The 26,078-nt window shown below is 36.7% G+C and overlaps 1 protein-coding gene across 2 annotated transcripts in view; it reads right to left on the reverse strand.

The window, feature by feature from the left end:
* LOC150109570 (solute carrier family 15 member 1) overlaps nucleotides 1–26,078 on the reverse strand; it is a 440,305-nt gene that overhangs the window by 352,847 nt on the left and 61,380 nt on the right. Inside the window, exon 2 of one of the 2 annotated variants that reach the window (XM_090409043.1) lies at nucleotides 21,173–21,236. The exons of the other annotated variant lie outside the window; for it this stretch is intronic. Within the exon in view, the coding sequence (XP_090265169.1) occupies nucleotides 21,173–21,236 (64 nt within the window). The remainder of the gene's footprint in view (nucleotides 1–21,172; nucleotides 21,237–26,078) is intronic. 2 annotated transcript variants of the gene reach the window in all.

Consider the following 26,078-nt stretch of genomic DNA (forward strand, 5'->3'; position numbering starts at 1 on the left):
GAAGTTGCAGGCTTGATTTTAGCCATCGATGATAAGGGAACGCGTAGAACTTTTCTCCCCGAAAACTTGGATTTTGCATGCAGAGAAACACAAGCAAATCGGCTGGAGAATATAAGAAATTAATAGCTGACAGGCCAAATACCCTGAAGCGAAATAATCAAGCTGGCCACTGAAAGAGGAATTTTTTTTCCCATCCTATTGCAGAATCAGTCGATCTCTGGCACGGGGTTTTTCGACGGAAACGAAATGAATGTAAACTAGAGATATAGTGCCGTCTAGTCAGTTAAGAATGAAGTCACAGAAGTGACTTCATTCTCAACTGATTCTCACAAGTGAGTAGGAGAATCAACTGCTACTTGTTATAAACATGTTCTCAAAAGAAGAGAGCATGGAAATAGAGAAAAATAGCTAATTCAGTTAAAACATATTCTTTTTGCATATGTTCATACATTCAAAAATTACCAGAAATATTAAAGAAAGAAAAAACTTTGAAAGAGGATTCATTTCCAAGATTATGGAGAATTTATTATTATATGTATATTGTAGCACATTCGTGGTGTCATACAACTGTAGGACACTTGGCTGAGATAAATAAGTTGATTTAAGTTATGAAAAGAGGATTTTTTTGCGCGTATCATAATTAAGGTTAAGTAAACCAATCTTAGGCAACAGACGAGTACTTTTTTGTCACAGAAGAGTGTCAAAATTGTTCTGAGACAACCAAACAGTTAAAGATATAATATTCAGCCTGTGTTGGTGTCAGCGTGGGGACCAGATAGAATTAACAAAGACCAAGTTAAGCAAGCAACACACACACACACACACACACACACACACACACACACACACACACACACACACACACACACACACACACACACACAACGAACTGCAAAAAATAATTTATTCATCCAGTAAAATGAACATCGCTATCAGAATCCTGACTTTTTTTTATTCTAATTGTAGACGATTTAAAACAACACACGTACATTCCCCGTGTGTGTGAGTGTACGCGCGCATGCGTGCGTGCACTTCTGAAATTGTGTTATCAACAGAACTACAGAAAACAGAAATAATTACATGCATGAAAGATAAAAATGGTATAATCACTGGCGATACAATCTAATTTTGTAACCAGGAACTTCAAGCAACAAGAGATAATAATCTCAATAATCATCAAGATAAATAATCTGACACAATGAATAATAAATTTTATTGAAAGGACCGTAATAAAATAATACTAAAATGAAAGTTTTTATGTTATTAGGAAACGTGTAATGATTAAAAATAGTATATCGCTTGCAATACGGCATAATTTTGTAACTTCAAGCAATAAGCGAAAATAATTGTGATAATAATTTTATTTAAATGAACAATACATTTTTGAAAAGACATTACGAAAATAATAATAAAATAAAAACGAAATTACATCTGATAATATACCAAGCAATAATCAACGTATCCTTGGCTTGGTACATATTAACATAAAAAAGGTGTCAACTACAAAGAATGCTGGTAAAGATCTACCGTTCTAAGAATTTTGATTGCAGGAAGTTTTTGCATAGAAATTATAAAATTTATTTACAATTAGCAACAAGTATAAACGTTCTACACGAAATAACGTGCAGGAATATATATATAAAACAACACATAAATTGACCTTGAGTTTTTCTTCACCGAATGTTCCGCAAGTAAAAAATATATTTTCAAAATAACTACCAATAAAATCGTATTATGCAATTAGCTTGCCACAGGATCACATTCAGTTATATTAATATGCATTAAGGTAAGAGAAAAAAAAAGCGCTAGAAAAAAATAACACATTTCGTTAAAAACGTGCATCTTATGATGGCTTCAATTCAACTCGCCGAATCGTGAAGCTCCGTCGATCTTGGTCATGGCCAAACGCATTTGCTAAGCACAGCTGAGTTCATTGTGAATTCCATGCTACTAGAAGCAGGAATTAATGACAGACCCACATAAATATATATTTTTCCTTCCCTACGTTTAGAGAAATGCTACAAAAAGGAGGTCAAATGAAGAAACGAGTAATGCTTCGTGGGGCACATGGAATGGAGTGATGTTTCTAAATTTAGCGGTGAATCAACTCCATACCAGTTACTACAGTCATTCATGTTATTCGTAAGTACATTTAAAAAAATAATAACTAAAAAGAAACTACAGCAGCTGAGTGAAATCTACACTAGTTACTATGGTGATTCAATTTATTTGTTGTTTAGATACTTGTACTTTTTTCTATCATCATGTAATTCTTCAATATTTACTTTTTTTAATTTTTTTTGCTTACAAAATTAGCAAAACTACTCAAAAATAATCGACTAAAAATAAATAAAAAATAATAGACTAAATAAAGAAACAAACTTTTTAAAACAATACTTCACGCTACGTAGTTAATCCTATATACAATATCTACCAATAACTGGACACTTTAGCAATTTACAATTGATACCAGCAAGCGAGCCCTAATATCGGGTTGTCTACCTTTGGCTTTGATCACTTCCTGCAGCCTTTGAGGGAGGCTTTCCACTAATGTGCAGCAGACATCAAGTGGAATTAGTCTCCATTCCTCCATCAAAGCAGCACTGAGTTCAGCGATGGATCGAGTACGTGCTGCTCAGGACCTCAATCGCCGCTCCAATTCGTCCCACGTGTTCGATGGGGTTGAAGTCAGGACTCTGCGCAGACCATGGCAGTTGTTTAACACCCATCTCTTCATACCATTCCATAACAGCTGAAGCTTTGTGGCATGGGACATTGTCTTGATAGTAACAAGGGTCCGTTCCATAAAAACTCCACAGTGTAGGCAGCACCTGATTATCCAGAATATCAAGGTACTGAACTGCGTTCATGGAACCGAGGACAACGACCAGTCGTCCCACTCCAAACCAGTCAAATGCATCTCACATCATTATTCCTCCACCACTAAACTTGACTATGGGTACAACACACTGTGGTAACAAGAGCTCACCAGACTGCCTCCACACCCCACCATCAGACTGGAAACAGATGAACCTTGATTCATCGCTCCAGAGTACTACTTTCCAATGGTCAATTGTCCATTTCATACGCCCTTTGCACCAGCCAGACGAGCCGCCTTGTTTGTGATGTGATGTTCGGCTTGTGTGCCATGCTCTTCTGTGGAAACCAAGTAAATGGAGTTCTTTTCGTACAGTATTAGTGTTCACCATGGTGTTGCTGGCCCTCTGGAACTCATCACGGATAGTCCGATTTTTGCGTGCCACCCTTTTTAACACCTTCCTGTCCCTGTCAGTGATTTTCGGCGGTCATGCTGGGTGTTTTCCTGTACTAGTGATGCCAGAACGTCTTGATTTGTTGATCACATTAATTTCGGATGCTCCAGTTGAGCGGTAATGGCACGTATGGACATGCCACTAATGTGACAGCTCATGATGACACTTCTCTCGAAGTCATTGAGTTCACGACGTGTTGCCATATCACCTGCATTCAACTGCTTCCCACTATTTGCAAGCCGGTTTTTATGTTATTCACAAATTTGGAATGTTCCATAACATCAAATAGCAGGGGTGTCCGGACAATCATTGGTAGTGTATCAATCCCACAATACACGATGCCGCAAAACCTATACTCTTAATACTATAAAGTGCTCTGTGCGGGCAAGTAGTTTAGAAGAAAGAGGGAACCTGTAATCTGTTATGTGTTTCTCTGGAGCAGATTGATGTCGTAATCCTCGGGAGAAAACATTGCAAAGAAAAGACTGTTTGCAAAGAACATAAGTCGATAAAGTGATAAGTCGTTTCAATAAGTTTGAAGCTGAACTGTGTATATGGTTGTTGACCAAAATTCGATTTATTATATATATATATATACACTCGGGCAGGACCGGAGCATTGTATTTTTCTTGTGTGTGCGATTAATGTTCGGTGCCTTTCCAAAAAAGTTTTTTTTTTTAATAAAGTGTGAATAAAACGAACAGGAAATTAAAAACAAATGAAAACCGCTTTACAGTATAATGTTACCTACGGATTAGTTCTGCTTATATAATTTTTTTCAAGTTATATAAATTTTCAAAATAATATAAAATAGTAATATAAAGTTAAGAGATTTATTCAAATATTCTTTACATTAATTTTACTAAAAGGGACTCGTCTGGCTTTCATTTTAGCGAAATCCTGTCACAGTACATCAATGTTGATAGACTGAGCATATATTATTTTCTATTGAAATTAGTGCCAAACCATTTAGTTTTTCTTGACCCAGGCTTGATCGCAAGTAGTTCTTTATTAATTATAATTTAGAAGATGTTCTCTCTCCCTTAGCAACTGAAACGGGCAAAGTCAAGGTATATTTTCGTAAATTTTAATAAAAAATTACAGTAGTGATATATAATCGGGTCCAGGATACAATTTAAGAATTTATTTGTTCGTTTCCGGGAAGATCTGAAGGGGCCCGAACGGAAGACGACATACATTCATAATTATATGTACTATTCGTTGTTCGTTTAAACTCTTATCTCATTTAAGTTAAGGGATATTACATCCCATATTGTTTCTTAGCCGAATAAGAAACTCAAAGAGTTTCATGCCGAATATAGAAACTATTTAAAGTTCGGCGATTCCAAGCATAAGCAAATACCTGGATAGTGCGGCACCTGATCCATTTGGTAGTGCAAACTGAGGCAACTCATAGTAAGGGTGGAGCAAGCTGCGATCGCTATTCTTGGTATTTACCCATAATGTGAACTTAGCTCCTAGGAGCTGTATTACTGTTCTACATTATGAGAGAAAGAACATCTTTTAGGCGCCTTTTCTTCTGCGGGACCTGTGTATATTGTACACTTCGCACACGCCACCAGCCGGGCATGCACTCGGGTCTCTTTTTATGCGGTAGATACGTTCCACAGAAAACCGCATATAAAAAATCGCACAAAAAAAGGCCTAACTTAAGTTGAAAAATCAGGGATACGTTCCATAATTTTCTAAAACCGCATAAAACCGAAGCAATAAATTAAAATAAACCTAAAATCGCATAAAAAAAGTTTATGAAAATTCAGGAAAATAAGAATGCCTAAGTTTGTTAAAAAGCTTTATTCATTTAATTTTATTGAAAAGTAACATTTTTTTTTTTTTTTTTACATTTTGTCATCAGAATTATCATCGCTATTAGACAATATTCGGCAACGTTTGCGAACTGGTGCAAAATCACTTTCATCACCAAAAGAGATAGTCAACGCATCAGATCTGTATGGTAAAGGCAATGGTTCTTCACAAACAGAATTAGCTTCACCCTCGTTGTGCTGATTTTTTCTTCTGACAATGTAATCAGTGATTAAACTTTGCGATGATGATTTCATTAATTTTTTATACAGCTCGCAATATCCAGACATACAGTTCTTCAGCTCACGTTGGAATTTAAAGGCTCGTTCAGAATTTGCGCCATTAACAAGAAAATGATTTTCCAATTTATTGCACAGTTCAAGACCTTCTCGAATTATATTTGCAGTGAGGGGAGCAATTTTTTCTTCTGATTCACTATTCGTTTTCTGGATCTTCGACGAAATCTAAAGTTAATCGATATCCAACAATATCATCGTCACTTAAGGCATTATCCACAAGATGTTTGCATGGTTGCACTGTTTGCAATACATCCAGGCCAAGTTGCTTTCCAGCAAGCATTTAAAGTTTGTGGTCTTATTTCAGCGATACCAGATGCAACATGATTTAAGCAATCCAAAATAGAAAATTTTTTCAAACGTCAGTTACTGCTAATGATTCATTTTCTAGTTTATCCAATATAAATTGAAAAGTGTGCTTAAAGTAATATTTTTTAAAAGTAGCAATTATGCCTTGATCTAATGGCTGAATAATGCTTGTTGTATTGGGTGGAAAAAACAATACCTGCACATCTGGATGTTCTAAATGTCGATGACTTGGTAATTGTCAACAATTAATAAAACTTTAAAATCGAGAGCTTTTTGCTTCATGTATGTTTCCATTTCTGGTACAAAGCAATTATTGAACCATTCAGTAAATACAGCAGTTGTTACCAGGCCTTTGTATTAGGCATCCAACGTACCGGCAGCTGTTTTAGATCTTTGCCTTTTAGAGCACGTAGTCTTAGAAATCGATTTACTAGGAGGGATTTCAACATTCGATCTCCTGATGCATTGCTACAAAGTAACAACGTTACTCGATCTTTGCTTGCTTTAAACCCACTTGCTTTTTTCTCAGACTTTGCGATGTAAGTACGGCTAGGCATTTTCTTCCAAAACAATCCAGTTTCGTCAGCGTTAAACATTTGATCGGGACAATATTCATCATCTTCAATAATTTTGGCTAACTTCTTTTAAAAATTTTTGGCTGCTTATTCATCTGATGATGCAACCGCGACTGTAATCTTCACGTTTTGAAGTGCATTCCTTTTTAAAAACACGGTTTACCATCCTTTGCTAGCCGAAAATTCTTTATCAGCCTGGGAAGCAGAAGTACACGGCTCCAATTGTTTCATCTGTTCATAAAACCGAAGAGCTTTTTCTTTAATTAAATAACCACTTATAGGAATTCCCCTTTGAGTTAATTCTTCAATCGAAATTACGAGCGCTCGTTCCGTGTTTTCTAATAAAGTATCTCTTGAGTACGATGGTAATTTGACACTTAGTTTTGTGCCAGAAATGACAGATTTTCTTATTGCGACTTCAATCTTTTTAATTGCTCTTGTAGCAGATTGGCCTAAATTAAAATGTTTACCGATCACCGTAGATCCCTCTCCTATTGCTAAGCGATCTAAAATTGCAATTTTCATTTCCGAAACAGGCAAGCGGATTTTTCCTCCCGGAAACTGGGGTTTTTCATCCCGTAAACTCAAGAAAATCGACCGTAGTACCCACATTATTTTCAGACAGTGACATATCTTGTTAGGGTTAGGTACCAAGAAATGCAGCAGTTGTTTGCCAGCCTCTTTATCGGTGGTTGCTATAATTAGTGATAGACATCATCATCATCATCAAATTCCTGCCATGTACCCTCAAGGGGTGTACAGGATATGATAGTACTACATGAAAAAAAAATTACATCATTACTAACTTCCTATCTACAATTTTCCTACAAATCAGTCTGTTACTTGTCAACACTCCAACATTATCAGATCTTACATTTCTATCGTCTAAAGCACTTTGTACCGTATCAATCCACCTATATCTTAGTCTTCCTCTGGGTCGTTTTGCTGCCAACCTGGCAGAGAACACTTGTTTTGCTAATCTTTCCTCGCCCATTCTGTTTAAGTGACCATACCACCTGAGATTAGCTCTGCTAACGCATTCCTGGATGTTGACAATGTCAAGTTCTTTCCTAATATCCTCGTTTTTAATATGATATTGCCACTGATGCCATCTGTTCGCAGCACTAATCTTTCTCAGGACTCTCATATCTGCAGTCTCTAGTCTTTGGTCAAGTGTTTTACTTCTGACCCAGCTCTCAGATCCATAAGTTAAAACTGCTTTGAACACTGTCTTATATACACTAATTTAGTGTTTCGACTAATTTCTCTCTTATTCCATATGAATTTATTCAATTGACTTCCCACCATACCAGCTTTGCTGATTCTGTTGTCTATTTCCATATTTAATTTACCATCTTCAGTAAAAATCGTGCCTAAATAGCTGAAATGTTTTACTTGTTCCACAGGTTCCCCATTCACAACACAGTTGACATTTTCAATGATTGTGCCTATTTTCATTGTCTTTGTCTTTTTATTGCTGACCTTCATACCATATCTATTACAACAGCTATTCAATTTAGTCAGAGAATCTTGCAGACTTGTAGCGGATTTATTTAGAAGTATAACATCATCCGCATAAAGCTGACATTAACATCTCCAATTTTGATATCATTTTTAATACCACTTTCCTTCATAATGTGATCCATATAGCTTATGAATAACAGAGGGGATAATGTACATCCTTGTCTCACACCAGATTTAACATTAAACCATCTTCCTGTACTTCCTTCAATTCTAACTGCTGACTTACAACTCAAATAAAGATTAAGTATTGCTTGATATAATGCCCCATTGACACCATATAACTGCAGCGTATTGAATAGCTTCTCTCTTGGCACCTTGTCATATGCCTTTTCCAGATCGACAAAAGTCAAATACAGATCCTTGTTATATTCCCATGCTTTCTCGACTATTTGTCGTAAAGTGAAGATCTGATCCTGACAGCCTCTATTTGGCCTGAATCCAGCTTGTTCTTCACCAAGCTTTTCTTCCACAATTCTTCTCAAGCCTTTCTCAAGTATACTTGCATAGATCTTGCCAGGAACACTCAGTAGGGAAATACCTCTGTAATTCTCACATGCAGTTTTATTTCCCTTTTTATATATGGGTACTATGAGAGCTCTACTCCAATCATCGGGAATTCGTCCCTCTGTCCAGGCTTTCTGAACTATGCAGTGCAGCCACTGTTAGACTCTCATACCACCATACTTCAGCATCTCTAGTTGAATATCATCTACTCCTGCTGCCTTTCCACATTTTAAGCTTTTGATGGTTTTTTCTACTTCAAGTATGGATATGTATTCCTGACTGCATGCCTGGTCAGTGTTTTTTACCACTGTGCTGTCATCACTGCTTGTTTCATTTAGCAGTTTTTCAAAGTAATTACTCCATACTTCAAGGATATCTTTTTCTCCCATTTTCATGTCACCTTTATTATCTCTAATTCCTTTTATAGCACTCTTTCCTCCATTCTTAATCTTCTTCAACAACCTCCAGAATATTTTTCCACCTTCTTGATATTTATTTTCTATATTCTTGCCAAAGTCCTCCCATGACTTTTGTTTAGCTAGTTTTACACAGTGCTTAGCATTCTTGCATTTGTCTCTATATTCTCTAAGAGCACAAGCTGACTTATTTGACAGGAACTTTTGGTATGCTTTCTTCTTTTCCTTCACTGCCTCTTTAACTTCCTGTGTCCACCAGGGAGTTCTGATTTTTTTATCCTTACAGACAACCTCACCACATGCCTCTCTGGCAGAATCAATCAATGTTTTCTTCAGAGTTTGCCACTGAATCTCCAAGGTTTGATTCATGTTCTCAAACTCTTTCATTTTTTCTTCAATAATCTTTGTGTATTTTAGTCTACAGCTCACATCTGAAAGCTGCTCAACTTTTATTCGCTTTAAAACTTTCTCACATGTTATTCTTTTCAATATGAAATTCAATTTTATCCTGCTCAAGACTAAATAGTGATCACTTCCAATTTCAAATCCTCTGTACACTCTGGTGTCCTGCACCAGGGAGAAAACATCACTATCAACAATAACATAGTCAATGAGACTTTTCTTATTCCTTGCCTCTTCTCTCCATATGAATTTGTACATGTTTTTATGTTGGAACATGGTGTTAGTAATAATCAGTCCATGTCCTGAGCAGAAATCCAACAGATATTTGCCATTATTATTAGCTTTGCTCTTTTCTCCAAATTTTCCCAAAATATTTTTGTATGTCTCACAATCACATCCTACTCTGCTATTTAGATCCCCAACAATGACCAAATTTTCATTTTTCATTGTGTCAGTTGCTTTTTCTAAAGCCTCAAAAAATTCCTCCACTTCTACCTTAGTAGAACCTTCTGTGGGACCATAGGCACAAATAAGTCTCATTGTCCAGTTCCCCATTCTCATATTTGCCCACATTACTCTACTTGAGACTGACTGCCATTCAAGAAGATTATCCTCGTATTTTGTGTTGAATACTATGGCTACTCCTTCTTTTCCTTGATTGTCATTGCCTGAATATAACATTTTGTATTTATTGCTCAGAAAGATCTCACCAGTTTTGGTCTTTTTTGTTTCAGTCACCCCTATTATGTCGATCTGGTACTTATCTAATTCCTCAGCTAGCTCCATTTCTTTGCCATTCAGGCTTCTTACGTTGATAGTACCGATCTTTAACTCTGGTGATGTTGAGTTGGGGTTTATTTTCAGATTTGTTCCAGTAGCTGACTTTTCGCTGTTTGCCCTGGTTCCCTGGCGAAAACAACGGGGGCATTGTTTAACCGGGCGACGCCCCAGCCGGCATGAAATTTTGTCATGTTGTACCATCATTCAATATTTTGGTTTAACCAATAAGAATACAATTTGGTCGGCTAAATCCCAAATTGCTAGCCCATCCTCGTCCGTTCAGTATCCAAGTAGATACCCAACAGGGTGCACCACGAGAAGGTGGGAATTGGACATTAGGTCAGAAGCCCTGGTCGGTTCTCCGCATTCCTTTAAAGGCTATGTGGAGGTCTCCTCTCAGTTATACAGCTTTGACCCTTAAGCACCCCAATAGTGATAGACATGGGCCAGCTATATCTGATTGGCTACCGGTGGAGATTGAACTGCCCACTCAGTCTCCAAAAGCTAGATAGGGTGTAAAGGCCTCGCCTACTCCCTATAAGGGAATAAAAGGCGTTAGCTGATTTTTTTTTTATTTCCAAACAAATTTCTTTTTTTCTGTGCTTTTTTTTCTCCATTGGGCCAAATTTAATTAATTATTAATTAATAATTAATGATTAATTATTAATTAATAATAAAAAATCAGCTAAATTAACAATCAATTATTAATGAATATATCACAAAATAACCAAGATGTTCCATGAAAATTTCAGGATTTGTGAAGTGTTTCCATCATAGGAAAAGTTTGGGAAAAGCTGGATTACCCTATTATCGGAATGGATTGTACTTCTGTTGACATGCGCAGGTGTCGAAAGGTCTCGTATCTGTGGGCATGCACCGAATAACTTCAAATCCGCATAAAAAGAGACTCGAGTGTGTGTGTGTGTGTGTGTGTGTGTGTGTGTGTGTATAGATAGATAAGGAGAAGTGAATTATTGTGGGGAACCTGTAGAGAGGAAACCATCCACCATGATACAGTGAGCGACCTGAAGGGAAACTTGCAATTGCAAAAGGCAGACCATAAATCGCAGCTTGTTAAGCAGGTCTATACGTCAAACTTGAATAGTTACGGTGGAAATGAACCATCACGAACTTCTTCAAACGATTCCGTGTATGTGTCCAAAGGCACATGTCAATAGATCTGCTGTGGTTCGACAGCGGTAGAATCCGTATTGGTGGTCACTAATTAACTGATAGTCATGCAAGTAGTGAAGATGCCAGCTGATAACTTTATTATTTTACTGAGAACTGAGGTTGGGAGCTGATATAATTATCTTCGTTTTTTCTGCAGTGCGTAAATACTAGTTTGCTTTCATGCAGCAGGGCAGATACTAAATAAACTTGTACAAGAGAAATCGCCAAACCTATAACACAACAGTACCATGTGGTCAAGTGATTTCGGAGAGGAAATCTGTTACTGTGTTCGTTTTAGTGCTAGTGGTTGCAGTCATTGAGGAAAATGGTATGAGGAAGGCTGTTCCAAAGAACAGAGACAGATTGAATGAAAGAAGTGGACGACAAGTCGGTTTGATACGTAGAGAACTGAACTGTGAAGGTGATTTCAGGGAGTTTGTGTGTGTGTGTGTGTGTGTGTGTGTGTGTGTGTGTGTGTGTGTGTGTGTGTGTGTGTGTGTGTGTGTGTGTGTGTGTGTGTGTGTGTGTAAGGGAGGGAGGGAGGGAGAGAGAGAGAGAGGTGTTAGCTATTAAGTAGATCGTCTTCTTTCCAGAAGGAGATGTGCTTAATAGTTAGGAAAATGTTTGATGTACTCCAGAAGTGATACATCAAAATTAGAAGTTAGAAGTTGTGCTCGCAGAAAGCACTGGTTTGATAAAAGAGAACCATAAGATTTTAGAGGATAAGAAGTGATGTGCGAGAAAGGCTAGGTGTAAAAGTCAATCCGAGAAGAGAAAAGGATTCTCACTGGTGAAATGAATATTATCAAAAAGAAAGTAAAATAAACTATTTCTTGCGGGGGGGGAAGACAGGACTGTGTTCTGATAGCATTAAAATTCACTATGCTATCTTCATCTCACTAAAGAATGATCAGTATTTAAGACCTCGGTTATGGAAGATCTTGAGACCTTAAACATCTAAGCAGTTTCCTGAACGAAGAAGAGGAACAGTGTACTGTCTTTAACAAAATCATGGATAGCGTTTGAGATTAGTGAGAAAAGTCACTAATGTATAAAGAAGAAGAGTGGGCTCAATCAGGGATCTAAGATAATGATAGAGAAATCTGATAAGAGAAATCCATTCACCATAATCTGAAATGAACGACCAGTGATATAACTGGCAACTAAATCGCAAAGGGATACCAACAAAGGGTTTCGCGGGTATGTGCCTATCGCATCAAATGGTTTGAAAACGTTAATTTTCAAACCATTTGGAAAGATGTAACCACATACATCTTTCCAAACCTTCCTATTGCTTTTGTCCAAAGTCGGAGGTTGGTTAGGGGATCAGCTATAGAATAGAGTAGCCGAATCTAAACTGGTGATCATTAATTAAGAAGTGTGCCTCTAGGTAATGAAGAGGTTATCTGTTAATGGCTTTCTCCATTATATTCAAGTGCTGAGGCAAGGGCTGTGGGTCGATAGTTGGATTACTTACTTTTATCTCATGTTTTAGATACAGGCTGGATAAAGGGCTTGATTCCATGCTGTCGAGCAGATGAATATGACAGCTTCTATAGGTGATACAGGATGCATGTTAACTCTGAAGCACAAATGGAGGGATATTATGTGGATCAGGAGACTTATCAGTAACTATATTATTGATGATTTTCGTGAACGATCAGGGACTTACGTGATCTAGATGGTTTATAATCCCACAAAACAGGCAAACCAGCTAGAACACAACAGCCTGGCCTTTTAATCTTAGCAACTTTGGTTGTAATTCCAAGTAAACTCAAACCCAGGAGCTGGCTAGCTAAAAGTTTGTGATTAACAGAAGAGTAATTATCTGGTCAATGAGTTACCACTGTTTGCATTTCCATATATATTTTCATGGAAATTAGTCAGATCCGGCGTGCGTCATTCATTTCCTCATATTATCATTATCTCTATTATATTCTTATTTATCATTATCTCATTTAAATTTGTAAGAGATGGGGGAAGCTAACCACCGGCACACCCCAGACTCAAAATAAATTTGTAATCCTTGCAATTTTTTCGGTAAACTGTGTCCTTCGGAAAAATCTCGTTTTTAATGCATTTAATTTAAACAAAAGTCCAATCTACATGAATCAAATATAATATTACGTTTCTGCTTTTATCTCAACTCTTTGCCCATTCACACTGCTAATGTACTATGAGTTCGAAGAAAACTGACTGATATTCTGCAGCGAAGACACGAAAACTGAATAAAAGTGCGAACACATTTTAAGAATAGGAGGCTCACTTCGACCTAGGATTAGGAAGACAAGGGAGTTCTAAATTCTAACCAATATACTATTATTGGTATTGCAGTCGAATTTTCTGAATTGCAGGATTAAATACCCGAGGAGTTTATTTTGGATTAAAAAAACTTACAACCCATTCCTAAGATCACTAATTTGACAAGCAGCTTAAAGCTATTGTTTGGATGACCAGATTCCAATCATTTTTTTGCAAGAAAATTTGTTGAAAATTCTTTTGTAGATATAAAGGTTAAGCCGCAAAACAACTATTAACAAGGTGAGTACTGAACTTCTGTCTTATACTCTCTTAGTGGAGTTATCATATTTGTAAATTTAGGGACACAAAAACACACGTGTTGAACAGATTATTTTATTAATTACTAATAAAATAAAACTTGACGTTTTGACCCCTATATCGAGGTCATCATCGGAAGAATACAACTGTATAAGGAACCAACCTACATGCTCATGCCCTGTACACAGGTAAACTAAATCTACGTAGTTAATAAATCCTATTTTCCTAGCCTGACCTCTAGTGATAAAATAAAAAAATAATAAAAATAAAATAAAATAAAATAAAATAAAATAAAATAAATTAATTAAAAAAATATGTATATATATATATATGTGTGTGTGTGTGTGTGTGTGTGTGTATATATATATATATACAACTACAATAAACTGCTAAAGTCCTCATGTATTAATATTCTTCTGGATAGTTCTGATCGTTATAAAATGATTTCTTTCAGTTGCTGTTGAATGTTACAAACACTTCTCCAGGTTGTCTTCTTGTAGTGGGATTTTTTCAAAGGCTAGTTTAGGTTGTTATACAGGTTGTAGATGGGTCCTCCACATACTTGAAATGGTTAGGCCGTCATTTTTGTTGATATTTGGGTTGTGTTTGAGCATTTCACATGACTTTAAATTTTCTCTCAAACCAGGTTTTGGTGCGGTTAGTGGAGTTATGGCTTTTGAGTGACGAAAGAAAAAACTGAGTTTCTCGGATGATGAGAAATTGCTTCCACTGTTCCAGACCGACTCCGCTTCCTTTATTATTATTATTATTTTTAAACAAAGTCAGTTTCAAAAGGTGGAAGCAATTAATTTTCCTTAAATTTTAGTGCTCAGACCTTGCCCCGACAGCTAAATAATGGATAGTGAGGTAATCAGAGACACCAGACTCCATACATTAGAAGAGAAATCGCGAGCTGCTGTCATACGACGGCAGTGAGATTTTTAATTTCGAAACCTCCTATGTTTATCACAACAAAGCAGATAAATTGGACTGGGAAAAAAGAACGCAGAGTGAACAAACGGAACGTGCATAACTGCTGCTGGACGCTAGGTGCCTGTGCTCTAATATCAACCGATGTCAGTAGTTGACGTTTAGCAAGATAATTTATGACGAAAATTAGGGTGGAAGATATGCTAATTAGCTGCACATAAACAGTGTTTTCGCACTGTCACCTATAAGAAGGGATGATGGGATGAACATGGAACCCGCAAACAACATTAACTTACCAAGTTCCAGAAAGAAATAACATCTTGGATTGGATTTGCAAATGTTTTGAAGGACAAACTTTTTTTTTTTAATGTAATATGACTATAAATACCAGTAAAACCAAAGTCCTGATCAAGTGTTGATACCCGCCAATCACTGCTACGATCTTGCTCATAAATGAAGCATCACACGATATTTAGTTTGAAGAATTTTATTTTAAAAGTTAGAAAAACTAGATGTAAGACAGCAATGGCAAAAAGAAGCTTATTTCCCTTCAACATAGATTTGGAATTATGAAAAAGATTCATAAAAGCATGTTTTGAGTTGTTATTTATGAAAGTGAAAGATGAATTGTCGAAACAAGGCATTAGAGGATTGGAAGCATTTAAGTTTCTCTACTGGTGAAGAGTACTGAAAATTAACCAATGAGGAAGCACTCGATGAATAAGAATTTGAAAATGATTTTTCAAGGAAAAGTGAAGGAATAGAACAGTAGGACAGGACCATGTTAGAAATTTGTGGAGCAAACAATCGATGAAATCAGAATGTCAAAACAATAAGAAATGAAATCCTGTAAATACTATATAAAAGTGACGCACACTTTTTTTTTAATATTTTTTCGAATTGAGAACAAAACGGTCGCTCTTAATTCGAATTCCTCATTACTGTATAGAAGTTTAAATATCCTTCCATGCAATAATAGGGAAGCTGTTTCAACTAATTTAACTAATATAATTATTTTATTTTATTTTGGAAGAGAGAGAGAGAGAAGCCGTGTAATAATTTAAACAGCTGTCCATATTTATTCAGAGTTATTTCCGATTCAAATACTGGAATGTTTTAGGTCTACTTCAAGTACAAAAGCTTGTCTAACAAACCAGTCTTAGATAAGCTTTTGTTCCACCCCTTCAGATAACTGACAGGTCCAAATTATCAGAGGTATAATTTCCTCCCCAACACAACTGGAAGAACGATGGATCATGGCGCACTTCGATTGGAAAATACCAAGTTTGATTCTCCTCGTGAAGAGTAGAATCTTTATACAGGCTTTTCAATGTGAGTCAGCCGATCTCACGTGGATAGTAGGATTTTCTCCCAGAAACGCGTTTTTTTTTTCTTTTCCTTTTTGATCTGCAGGTTTCTTAAATTCCTTGGTAATATTTATTTGCTACTATGCCGAGTCTTTTAGTAAGACTCGAAGGAGTGCAGTTAACATGTATTATGATGAAGCCATAAAACGGAGGCTGACAAAGGCCAAAAGCACCAGCCTGTGACAACAGCCTTGCCAACACTACAGTAACCATTCCAGTCCTCCTTCCCCGTACACATTCTGGTAGAGTAGATGACAATAACGTTATGCGCTAGTCGAGAAGAATTTGAAATCCTTGCGCACATATTTAGTTCGATCTCAGGAGCACTGGAGCCTGGTGTAATGGTACCTTGATCTTCTTCTGAAGCTTCTCCCACTTAAGTGGGGTCACTGTTGATGATAGTCTCCTCCACATCCTCCTGTCTTGGGCTGTCACCATATCCAAGTTCTTCATCCTCAAGTCCTTTTCTACCAGCTCCCTCCATCTCTTCTTTGGTCGCCCACGCTTCCTCCTTCCTTGCACATCCATCTGCATGACCCTTTTTCCCACATATTCGTACCTCCCTCCTCATCACATGACCAAACCATCTCAACCTTGCCTCCTGTATCTTCGCTCCTACGTTCGTAACTTTCACTGTTCCCCTCACATAGTCATTTCTCAGACGATCCTTTCTGGTCACACCGCACATCTACCTAAGCATTCTCATCTCTGCTACTTCCATCCTGCTGATGTTATTTTTCCTCAGGGCCACAGTTTCTATAACATACGTCATAGCTGGCCTCACTACTGTCCTTTGGATTTTGCTTTCCAGATTGATCGGCACCCTCTTATTGCATAACACTCCAGCCATCTCCCTCCAGTTCCTCCAACCCGCTTGTATCCTGCATCTCACTTCCTTCTCAGCTCCTCCATCTTCTTCCACTGTTGAACCTAAGTATCTAAAGTCTCTAACCTTCCTTATGACATTTCCTTCCAGCTCCAGATCTGTCTCCTGGCCGCCGCCCACTGCGCAACACATATACTCTGTCTTACTTCTGCTCAGTCTCATACCTCTCTCTTCCAGTACTTTTCTCCATCTTTCCAGTTTAGTTCCCGCTTCTTTTCTTGAATCTGCACACAGCAAGATGTCATCTGCATACAACATTGTCCAAGGCGCATCTTCTCTCACCTCCTCCGTCACCACCTCCATCACAATGTTAACAGAAACGGACTTAATGCTGACCCTTGATGCAAGCCAACTGTTACTTGAAAACTTTCTGTCCCAGACAGGTCCGAACACTTGTCTTCACATTTCTGTACATCTCCCGCCTTGATAAACAACAGAATTTACAACCAGCTTCGGCTACTTTATTAATCACAATTCAGGTGAAAAAAAGAAAAAAAAAATGGCTGCAAATGAAGAAAGAAACAATCACATTCGTATAGTAACACAGTTCATTATCATAGTTGAACCTACAGTCGTTTTTACATATGCTGTTAAACATTTTTTTCTAATTTTTTCCATTAAAATGCTTCGATTACAGAGAAAATAAAATCTTTCAAAACCTTGAACTAGTTTAAACAAAAATTACTGTATTATATCCAAATAATCATTAAGCTTAGCATGATGTTAGCATTATTTACCGTATATGCTGGCGTATACAGCGTATACAAGACGACTTCACAAATCACTTTGCAAAAGATTCATTTTGTGTGCTACTAGCTGTAAAAGACGACCTCAAATTTTACACTTAGTGCTGACAGCTTCTGACTCATTATCTTTACTTCGCTATGCCTATATTATACTAATCACCCCAGATATATTCTTTACTGTAATTTATAAACAATGTCTTTCCGTATCTGTGTAAAATTATTTGTTACTTTTCGTATATTGTCATTCACGTGATTACCAATAAGATTTAAATGAAAAAAAAAAAAAATTAAAATAAATGCTTGCCCCACTGAATACGTTTATTAAATACAAATGTTTATAAAGAAAATCTATTAATAGTCTAATATATGAGTATCGTACCATGCCAAAAGCTTGTCAAAGCACAGTATCAAGTGTTTAACATAAAACCGTTTCAGAGTACATATACTGCAGGAGCTAGACGATCGTGTCCACAAACCACACAATTACAGAAGCAGCCTTATGACATGGTGCACTGTTTTGCTGAAAGAGACAATGGTCAGTTCCGTAGAAACGCTACCAAGTAGGGAGCACTGCATTGTCTAGAATGTTCAGATACCTCTCAGAGTTCAATGTTCGTGACACCACAGAGTCCGAAGCCAAAACAGGAAAAGCAGCACAATGCCATCACACCGCCACTTCCGAATTTCATAGTCATGATTGCGTAATCTGGTAAGAAACGTTCACTGGGCATCTACCACACTCGTCCATCTGCTCGGAACAAGGTGTAGCGTGATTCGTCACTCCATAACACAGCTTTCCCACTTTCCACTTCCCACTGTGCACGCTCTTTGCACCACTGAACATGATGCTGCATGTTGGTTCGGGTAATACAGGACTTGCATATTGATCCTACTGTGGAAACCCATGTTGTGAGCCTCGGTTCTGAATGCTTTTGTGCAGATTCGTGTTCCAGTCGATGCCCGGAACTCCGCATTCAACCTGTCGGCAGACGATTGCCGGTTTTACATATTATCCTTCGTAGTACCCTATGGTCACGATCGCTGAGCGTGGTAAGTCGTCCACTGAGGACAATACTTGCAGTTGACCTCCTGCGCTTCCATCTCAGTATGGTATCACTATTGACCTGGGATGGTCCAATTTGTCAACAATTTGCTGAACAGGTGGACCTGCAACAAGGCATCCTATCACAATGCCTCTTTCAAACTCCGTCAATTCCCTTCTCGCAGCCATTTCACCCAAACACCGTTGCAAACTTAGAAGCATCATATTTCTCCAATTCATACCGGCTACAAACACGCGACTCGTCACATGGAACAAGTCCATTGATTTCTTTCCAAGCAGTGCATATGACATATACAATACAGTTTGATACAGGATACAAAGTTGAATTTAGATTGTTGGCATTCCTGGCGGGAATCACATTAATCTGTGAAAACATTTACGTTATTAAATGAACTATATCATGGAGTGGTACTTAACGCAAAACTGGATGTTAAACGTTATAGCACATTTATGACAGGCTGAACTCAATAAATTCGAAAGTCTTTTGAATATTAATAATTCAATCATTAATATTAGTTTGAATCATTCTGCCATATTATGCCAATAAAAATGATCCGAAACTATGTGCATTCAATACACTAAATTCTCTTACCAGAGTAGAGTTATTACAATATATAAATTTTGAATGTGCAAGGAACTAATTTCGACATGTATTTTGTCCCCTTAAGTCGATGCATATAGTCTGATTGAAATAAAAGAAAAAAAAACTGCAGTGGTTCAAAATTTGTTTCAATTGACTCCTTTAGCACAGATCTAAAGCCCAATGTACACATACTGGCTACTGAATTAGAAGGCTTTATGCAAATATACTTGGTCACGTGCATCACCACCTATTCTATGCAACCATTTAAGAATGCTGCTGATCAGTAATCCTTAACAGTGTGATTACAATGGGGAGGGGGGAAGGATCTTTCCGAGTTCGATAAAAGGCTTATTGTGGGTGCCTGTCTGGCTGGAGCCACGATTTTGAAAACGGCAGAGCTGAGTGGTTTCTCACAAGATAATATATATATCCCGTGTTTAATCAGTAGAAAAATAACCCATTTTTCTTATCACAGAGGCATAACTATATGGTCCTAAGACATTCCTTCGGGAACGAGATCGGCGCAGTCTGAGAAGGCTTGTATGGACAAACGGAAATTCTTGCATGCAGCAATTGATTAAAGCATTTAATGAAGGCTGTTCCCGATCCATATCTCAACGAACCATGCACAGGGAATTGAAGAGGATCGTCATTGGTAGTCGCATGCCTATATACGGCCATTGTATTATATAAAAGTTTTTAATTCAGGAGCCTGTGTAGCTCAGTGGATGTGGCGTTTGCCAACCACGGCGCTTGGCCTCACGAAGAAAGACTTGGTTTCGAGTCTAGTCGGCGACTAGAGGAAATTTTTCTAAGCCTTTTTTCGACCGGTTCCCGAGTTAGTCGATCTCTGGCACGGGCAAGCAGGTTTTTCCTGCCGGAAACTCGGGTTTTTCGTCCTGTAAACTCAAGAAAATCGACCGTAGAACCCACATTATTTCAGACATTAAATATATTGTGTTAGGGTTAGGGACCATGAGATGGCGGCACATTTGAGCCGTTTCTCTTCACTGAGTACCGCTTAATTAGCGATATCCTTGGGCCATCTATCTCTGATTGGTACCAGTGGAGATTGAACTGCCCACTCAGTCTCCAAAAGTTAGATAGGGCTAAATGGCCTCGCCTACTCCCCGTATACGGGAATAAAAAAGGCGTTAGCTGATTTTTTTTTTTTTCTAATTCAGTGGCCGGTAATATTATGTGTGTAAATTCGTGTGTTTACTTTTCACAAGTTTGCATGAAAAAAAAATCAGCTAACGCGTTTTTATTCCCGTATAGGGAATAGGCGAGGCCGTTTTAGTCCTGTCTAACTTTTGGAGACTACGTGAGCAGTACAATCTCCACTGGTACCAATCAGAGATACCTGGCCCAAGGCTATCAGTAATTAAGCAGCCCGCAGTGAAGATACGACGTAAGTGTCGCCATCTCGTGGGACTGGACCCTAACATCATACTTTTTAATGTCTGAAATAGTGTGGGCTCTACGGTCGATTTTTTTAATTACGGGACAAAAAAAAAAAAAACGCGTTTCCGGAAGAAAAAACCCGCTTGGAGATCCACTAATTCGGGAACAATCGGTTGAAAAAAGGTTTAGTGTTGTTATGAAAAGTTATCCTATAACCGTATTTCCATTTTAAATCGCTACTGTAGATTGACCTGTCAGTGCCGAAATAACCAAAATACCTTTATATACCCATTAAGAATACTAATCAGAAATACACGGATAAAAAAAAAAAAGGCAATAAAGCAACAGAAAGTCGGAACTCGACCCTAGAAACTAAACATGGCCTTAGCTACTTCAACGCTCCAATTAGCAAAGAGTACCCGAGGTGGGTGTTCACCAACTCAAATCTACTATCAGCAGGCTTGTTTTTATGTATTTAACTTACACTTGAACAAAAAAAATAAAAAAATAAAAAAAGAAACCATGCAAAAACGTCACTTAAGAAAGCATGCAAACACACCTTCAGTAGTAAAATCTTCGATATCAAAAAGCTCCACTTCTTCCTCTGCATCCCAATTAGAATCCTGTCAAGAACAGTAAACAGTCATCTAAATTACCACACTGCGGGGTATAAGGTGGAAATAGCGGGAACAAGTATTTTTCTATTATTATTATTATTATTAATTACTAATATTATTATTTACATAGATTGCAGAAATTTATATTTCTTCTTTATAGTAATTGTTTATGTAGATGATACTTTCCCAAGAACATGATAACGAAGAAATGTCATCTGCAAAAGTGTTTTTGAAAGTGAAAGGAATAAGCGCATGATAAGTATCTTGCTTGTACTGCAAATATTTTCAGAGAAGTGCTTTCATTATTATTAGAGTGAGTTATACAAGGAGACAAGGCGTGTTCCATTCTTTCCCAATCTCAGTGATTCATAAATCACGTGAGGGCCTCCGTTATGTGATTTTGTGAATTATGTCCATGATAATGACCATCGCCATTCTATTCATACGGATAGAATGCACATGCGAAGCAGTTAACTTTGTAGCTGGTACTGGATGTGCATGTGCAGATGACATTTCTTCGTTATCATGTTCTTGGGAAAGTATCATCTACATAAACAATTACTATAAAGAAGAAATATAAATTTCTGCAATCTATGTAAATAATAATGATGATGCTCTCTATATAAGAAAGCATCATCTACTTTCTAGTGGTCAAAGTATGTCTGTGTTAAATCAGATTCAAGTCACTGTACTTCCGATTTTTGGACGATTAGGATATCATTATTGATGGTATTGGGTAGAAAACGATCAAAAAAAAAAAAAAAAACGTTTCCAAAGGTTTCCTTGCCCCTACCCACCCCCAATGAGCAACAATCCTGTTTCCATTTAACGTTTCGAGTAAAATGTGTTACAGCATCACATCTACGCAACCCTAGTCTAGATTAATAAATCACACTAGTTTCTTGAATAAGATTACACCATCCTCTGCTTTCACCTGGTAATGTAACTGTCATCATACAGTATGATTATTGAAACCCATATCACCATACCACTTACAAGTATCCTTTCAGAAGATTGGCAATTTCAGGCAATGTCGCCACTACTTTCTTCTCCTCTCTGAACCCTCATACGCGTTCGTGACATTAATAAATACATATAATTTGAATCATAATTCAGTTATATCTTGTAAAGACCTTGCCTGAATAGTTTTCTTCTCGTTACGAAGATGTCTAGTTATTTCTTACCAATTTCATCATATGGAATGATGCTTAGTTGTAATTCAGATGAAGTCTTAGAATATATTATATATTAATGATAACAACAAAGAAAGGCACAAGATGGTCGAGCAACAAGAAAACATGAAGCAAACAGAATTCCTAATAGCTGGGAAGGAGCATATCAGAACATCAGGCAATGAGCCCTGATGTTCATTGACGGATAACTTCGAGTTTCGCTCCTGTCAGCTAAACACAACCAACCACATGTATAGTGAGAACAGAAATACCTACGATCATTTGAAAGTCATGTGAACGTCCTTCATACATCCTACCAGACAGAAGACATACTGCATCAACTAGTTCACTCATGCTTCAGTTAAGAAGTCTGTAGACCAGGAGTTGGTAGCAGTGTGCAACAGTGTTAGTTTTAACCAGGGCCGAGGGAAGCGGGCATGGAGAGCATGCCGGCGCCGCCGCAGAGGCACGGTTCATAAGTTCATTTTAAAGAAACAAAATTTTTATCATAAAAACAAAAAATTTTTAGAATGATCAATATTAAAATAAATAAGGCCAGATACACCGAATAATAATTTTTAAAAAAAATGTATATTGCCGCTTCTTTGATCAGCCGGCTGTTTACAATTTTGCAGCGAGAGCAGGCTAAATGCTTGCCTGCAGAATGTTGTGTATACTATAATCTATCTAAAGTGAAACGATGAACGGTTTTTATGCGTACCGGTCATATGGTACGCATCTCAGTAGGCGGCTACTGACAGTAGCGCAGTGCGGACAATTATTTCGTAAGAAATAATTGTCCGCACTGCGCTAAGAATCGTAAGAAACAAACTGGGGCTATTAATAATTTGTTAAAATATTAAAATATTCTGATGCAGATTGTAAACCACTCGATACATCAGAAATCAGAGTTGAAGAACAGTGCACATCATCCAGTTTGCATGAAAGTACTATTGCAACTGTTGAACAAGATAATAAGACGCATGATTTGAGTGAAAAACAGTTAGAAGATTTAGTTGTAGTTGACCACGAAACTAACACATTGTTAGTCTCTGTAAATTTAGAAGATCCAGGTGAATGGGGAAATATTGATGAAAAATTACGAGTTGTTTTAATGGAAATGGGGCCTGTTCAAAAGAAAAATATAATATATCCCAGAGATACATATGATCGTAAATTTGGCGATACGTATTATAATAGAAAAATGGAAAACGGTGAGCTCGTGCCAAGAACATGGCTCATTTATTCCGAAACTTTAAATTCTGTTTTTTGTTTTTGTTGCAAACTTTTCGCACCTACCGAATCAAGTAGTCTTGTACAAGGTTATAACGATTGGAGAAATGTAAGTACAACTTCGCATAGACATGAGACTAGTTTAACTCACATGAAAAATTTCTTAAAATGGAAGGAACTTGATAAAAATTTAAAAAACAAAACTATTATTGATTGCCAGACTCAAAGCATGTATGAAATGGAAAAGAAACATTGGACGAGTGTTTTAGAACGCTTGATTGAAATTATAAAATTCCTTGGTAGCCAAAATTTAGCTTTTCGCGGATCATCTGATAAATTATATGAAAGGAATAACGGTCATTTTTTAAAATTAGTCGAACTGTTTGCGAAGTTTGATCCCGTTATGGAAAACACGTTGAAAGGGCCCTAAAACGAAACAATAAAGTACACTATTTGAGTAAAGACAGTCAAAATGAAATATTGGAAACTTTAAGTAACGCAATCAGGGATATAATTTTAGCATCAATTCGAAAATCTAAATATTATTCCATATTTTAAACTGCACACCTGATGCAAGTAAAACAGAACAAATGACCATTATTATTCGCTTTGTTTTCTGTGACAATGGAATTATCAAGATCAGGGAAAACTTTTTAGGTTTTGCAGATATATCAGATTCCACAGGACGTGGTTTATGTGCAACAATAATGGAAAACTGGAACAATCCCATTGAAGACATGCGAGGTCAAGGGTATGACCATGGGGAAAATATGAAAGGAAAAAAATATGAGCTCCAAAATTTGCTTTTGAACAAAAATTCTCGAGCTTTTTACGTGCCATGTGCTGCTCATACTCTAAATTTAATCATTAACGATGCAGCCAAAGTGAATGCAGATACAATTAGTTTCTTTGCAATTATTCAAGAAATATACAATTTCTTTTCATTCTCTTACAAACGTTGGGCAATCCTTTTAATGTTCGTAAAAAAATTAACATTGAAACAGCCATCAGAAACGTGATGGGAAAGTAAAATTAATGCAATCCTCCCTTTATGATATCAGTTGGGAGAAATTTACGATGCACATTTTGAAATTTTAAATAATGAAAATTTTAATAAAGTAACTCAACATGAAGCACAAACATTATGTGCTAAAATAAAGGACTACAAATTTATTTGCTCTCTTATAGCTTGGCATGATTTACTTAACAGAATAAACCCTGTGAGTTGTAAATTCACAAGGTTTAAACTTTGTAAGAATATTTAAAATATTCTTATAAGAGTATCGATCAGATACAAATTTTAAAGAAGTTCTAAAAACGGCAAAAGAACTGACTGAAGAGGTGAATGGAGAACAAGAATTTAAAACTGGTACGGAAGTTCGACGACGAAAGAAGACACGACAATTTGACTACGAGAATAATGACGAAACGCCACAATCGCCAGACGATAAATTTAGAGTGAATGTGTTTTATACACTTCTAGACGTTGCAATGTGTTCGTTGATAGAACGTTTTGAACAACTAAAAACATATTATGATAATTTCAATTTCTTGTATAGATTACTACAAATTAATAACGAAGATTTACGAAAAAATGTGACGATTCTCTTGAAGGACGGCGACAATAAACGGGTAAATGCAATAGAACTATATGACGAGTTATGTGCTTTCCGGGATATTTTTCGGAAGGATAATTTAAATATTCAAAATCCTTTCGATATTCTTAATTTTATTGTCCGATATATCTTTCCCTAACTTTTTCAATTGCTTTAAGAATACTATTAACTTTACCTGTTAGTGTAGCGAGAGATGACGTTCCTTTTCCAAGATGAAATTGATTAAAACCTACTTAAGAACAAGTATGTTACAAAATAAGCTTGTTAGTTTGGCGTTAATAGCTATTGAAAATGATATATGTGCGGAATTAGACGTTAAGGCCATTATTTTCTAATTTTGTGAATATGAAATCAACACTCCTAAAATTTTAATTAAAAAATTTCAAGTATATTTATGTAATTTAATTTATTTTCTGTTATTCTGTAAAGATGTTATTTTTGAATACTTATATTAAATGTTCTAATTATTTCTGAATTCTTTTCTTATTTTCTCATCTATCTTGAATTTCTTTTAGATAGATATTCTTGAATTCCTAAAAGATAGTTCCACTTATAAAAATTATTAAAAATTTTTTACAAGTCACTAAGAATTTAGTAACTTGTAAAATGCAAGAATTTTTTAACTTTAGTTCAAATAAATTTTAACTTTAATTAAAATTAATTTTAATTTTCTTAGCGATTCGGGTCGGTGAGAAGGCTATAATCCCTGTATCATTATATTCAACGATTAAAGTGAAGTGAATTTTTTGAGAATTTTTTTAATATTCGGGTTTTTAAACGATTATTGTGCCTAGTCAACACCCCGCGGTTCGTTACATTTAGCAAAC

This window comes from Typopeltis vanoorti, chromosome 2 (genome assembly GCF_054136105.1).
Source record: "Typopeltis vanoorti isolate ZY-2024b chromosome 2, IOZ_Tvanoo_1.0, whole genome shotgun sequence".
NCBI classification, from domain to species: domain Eukaryota; kingdom Metazoa; phylum Arthropoda; class Arachnida; order Uropygi; family Thelyphonidae; genus Typopeltis; species Typopeltis vanoorti.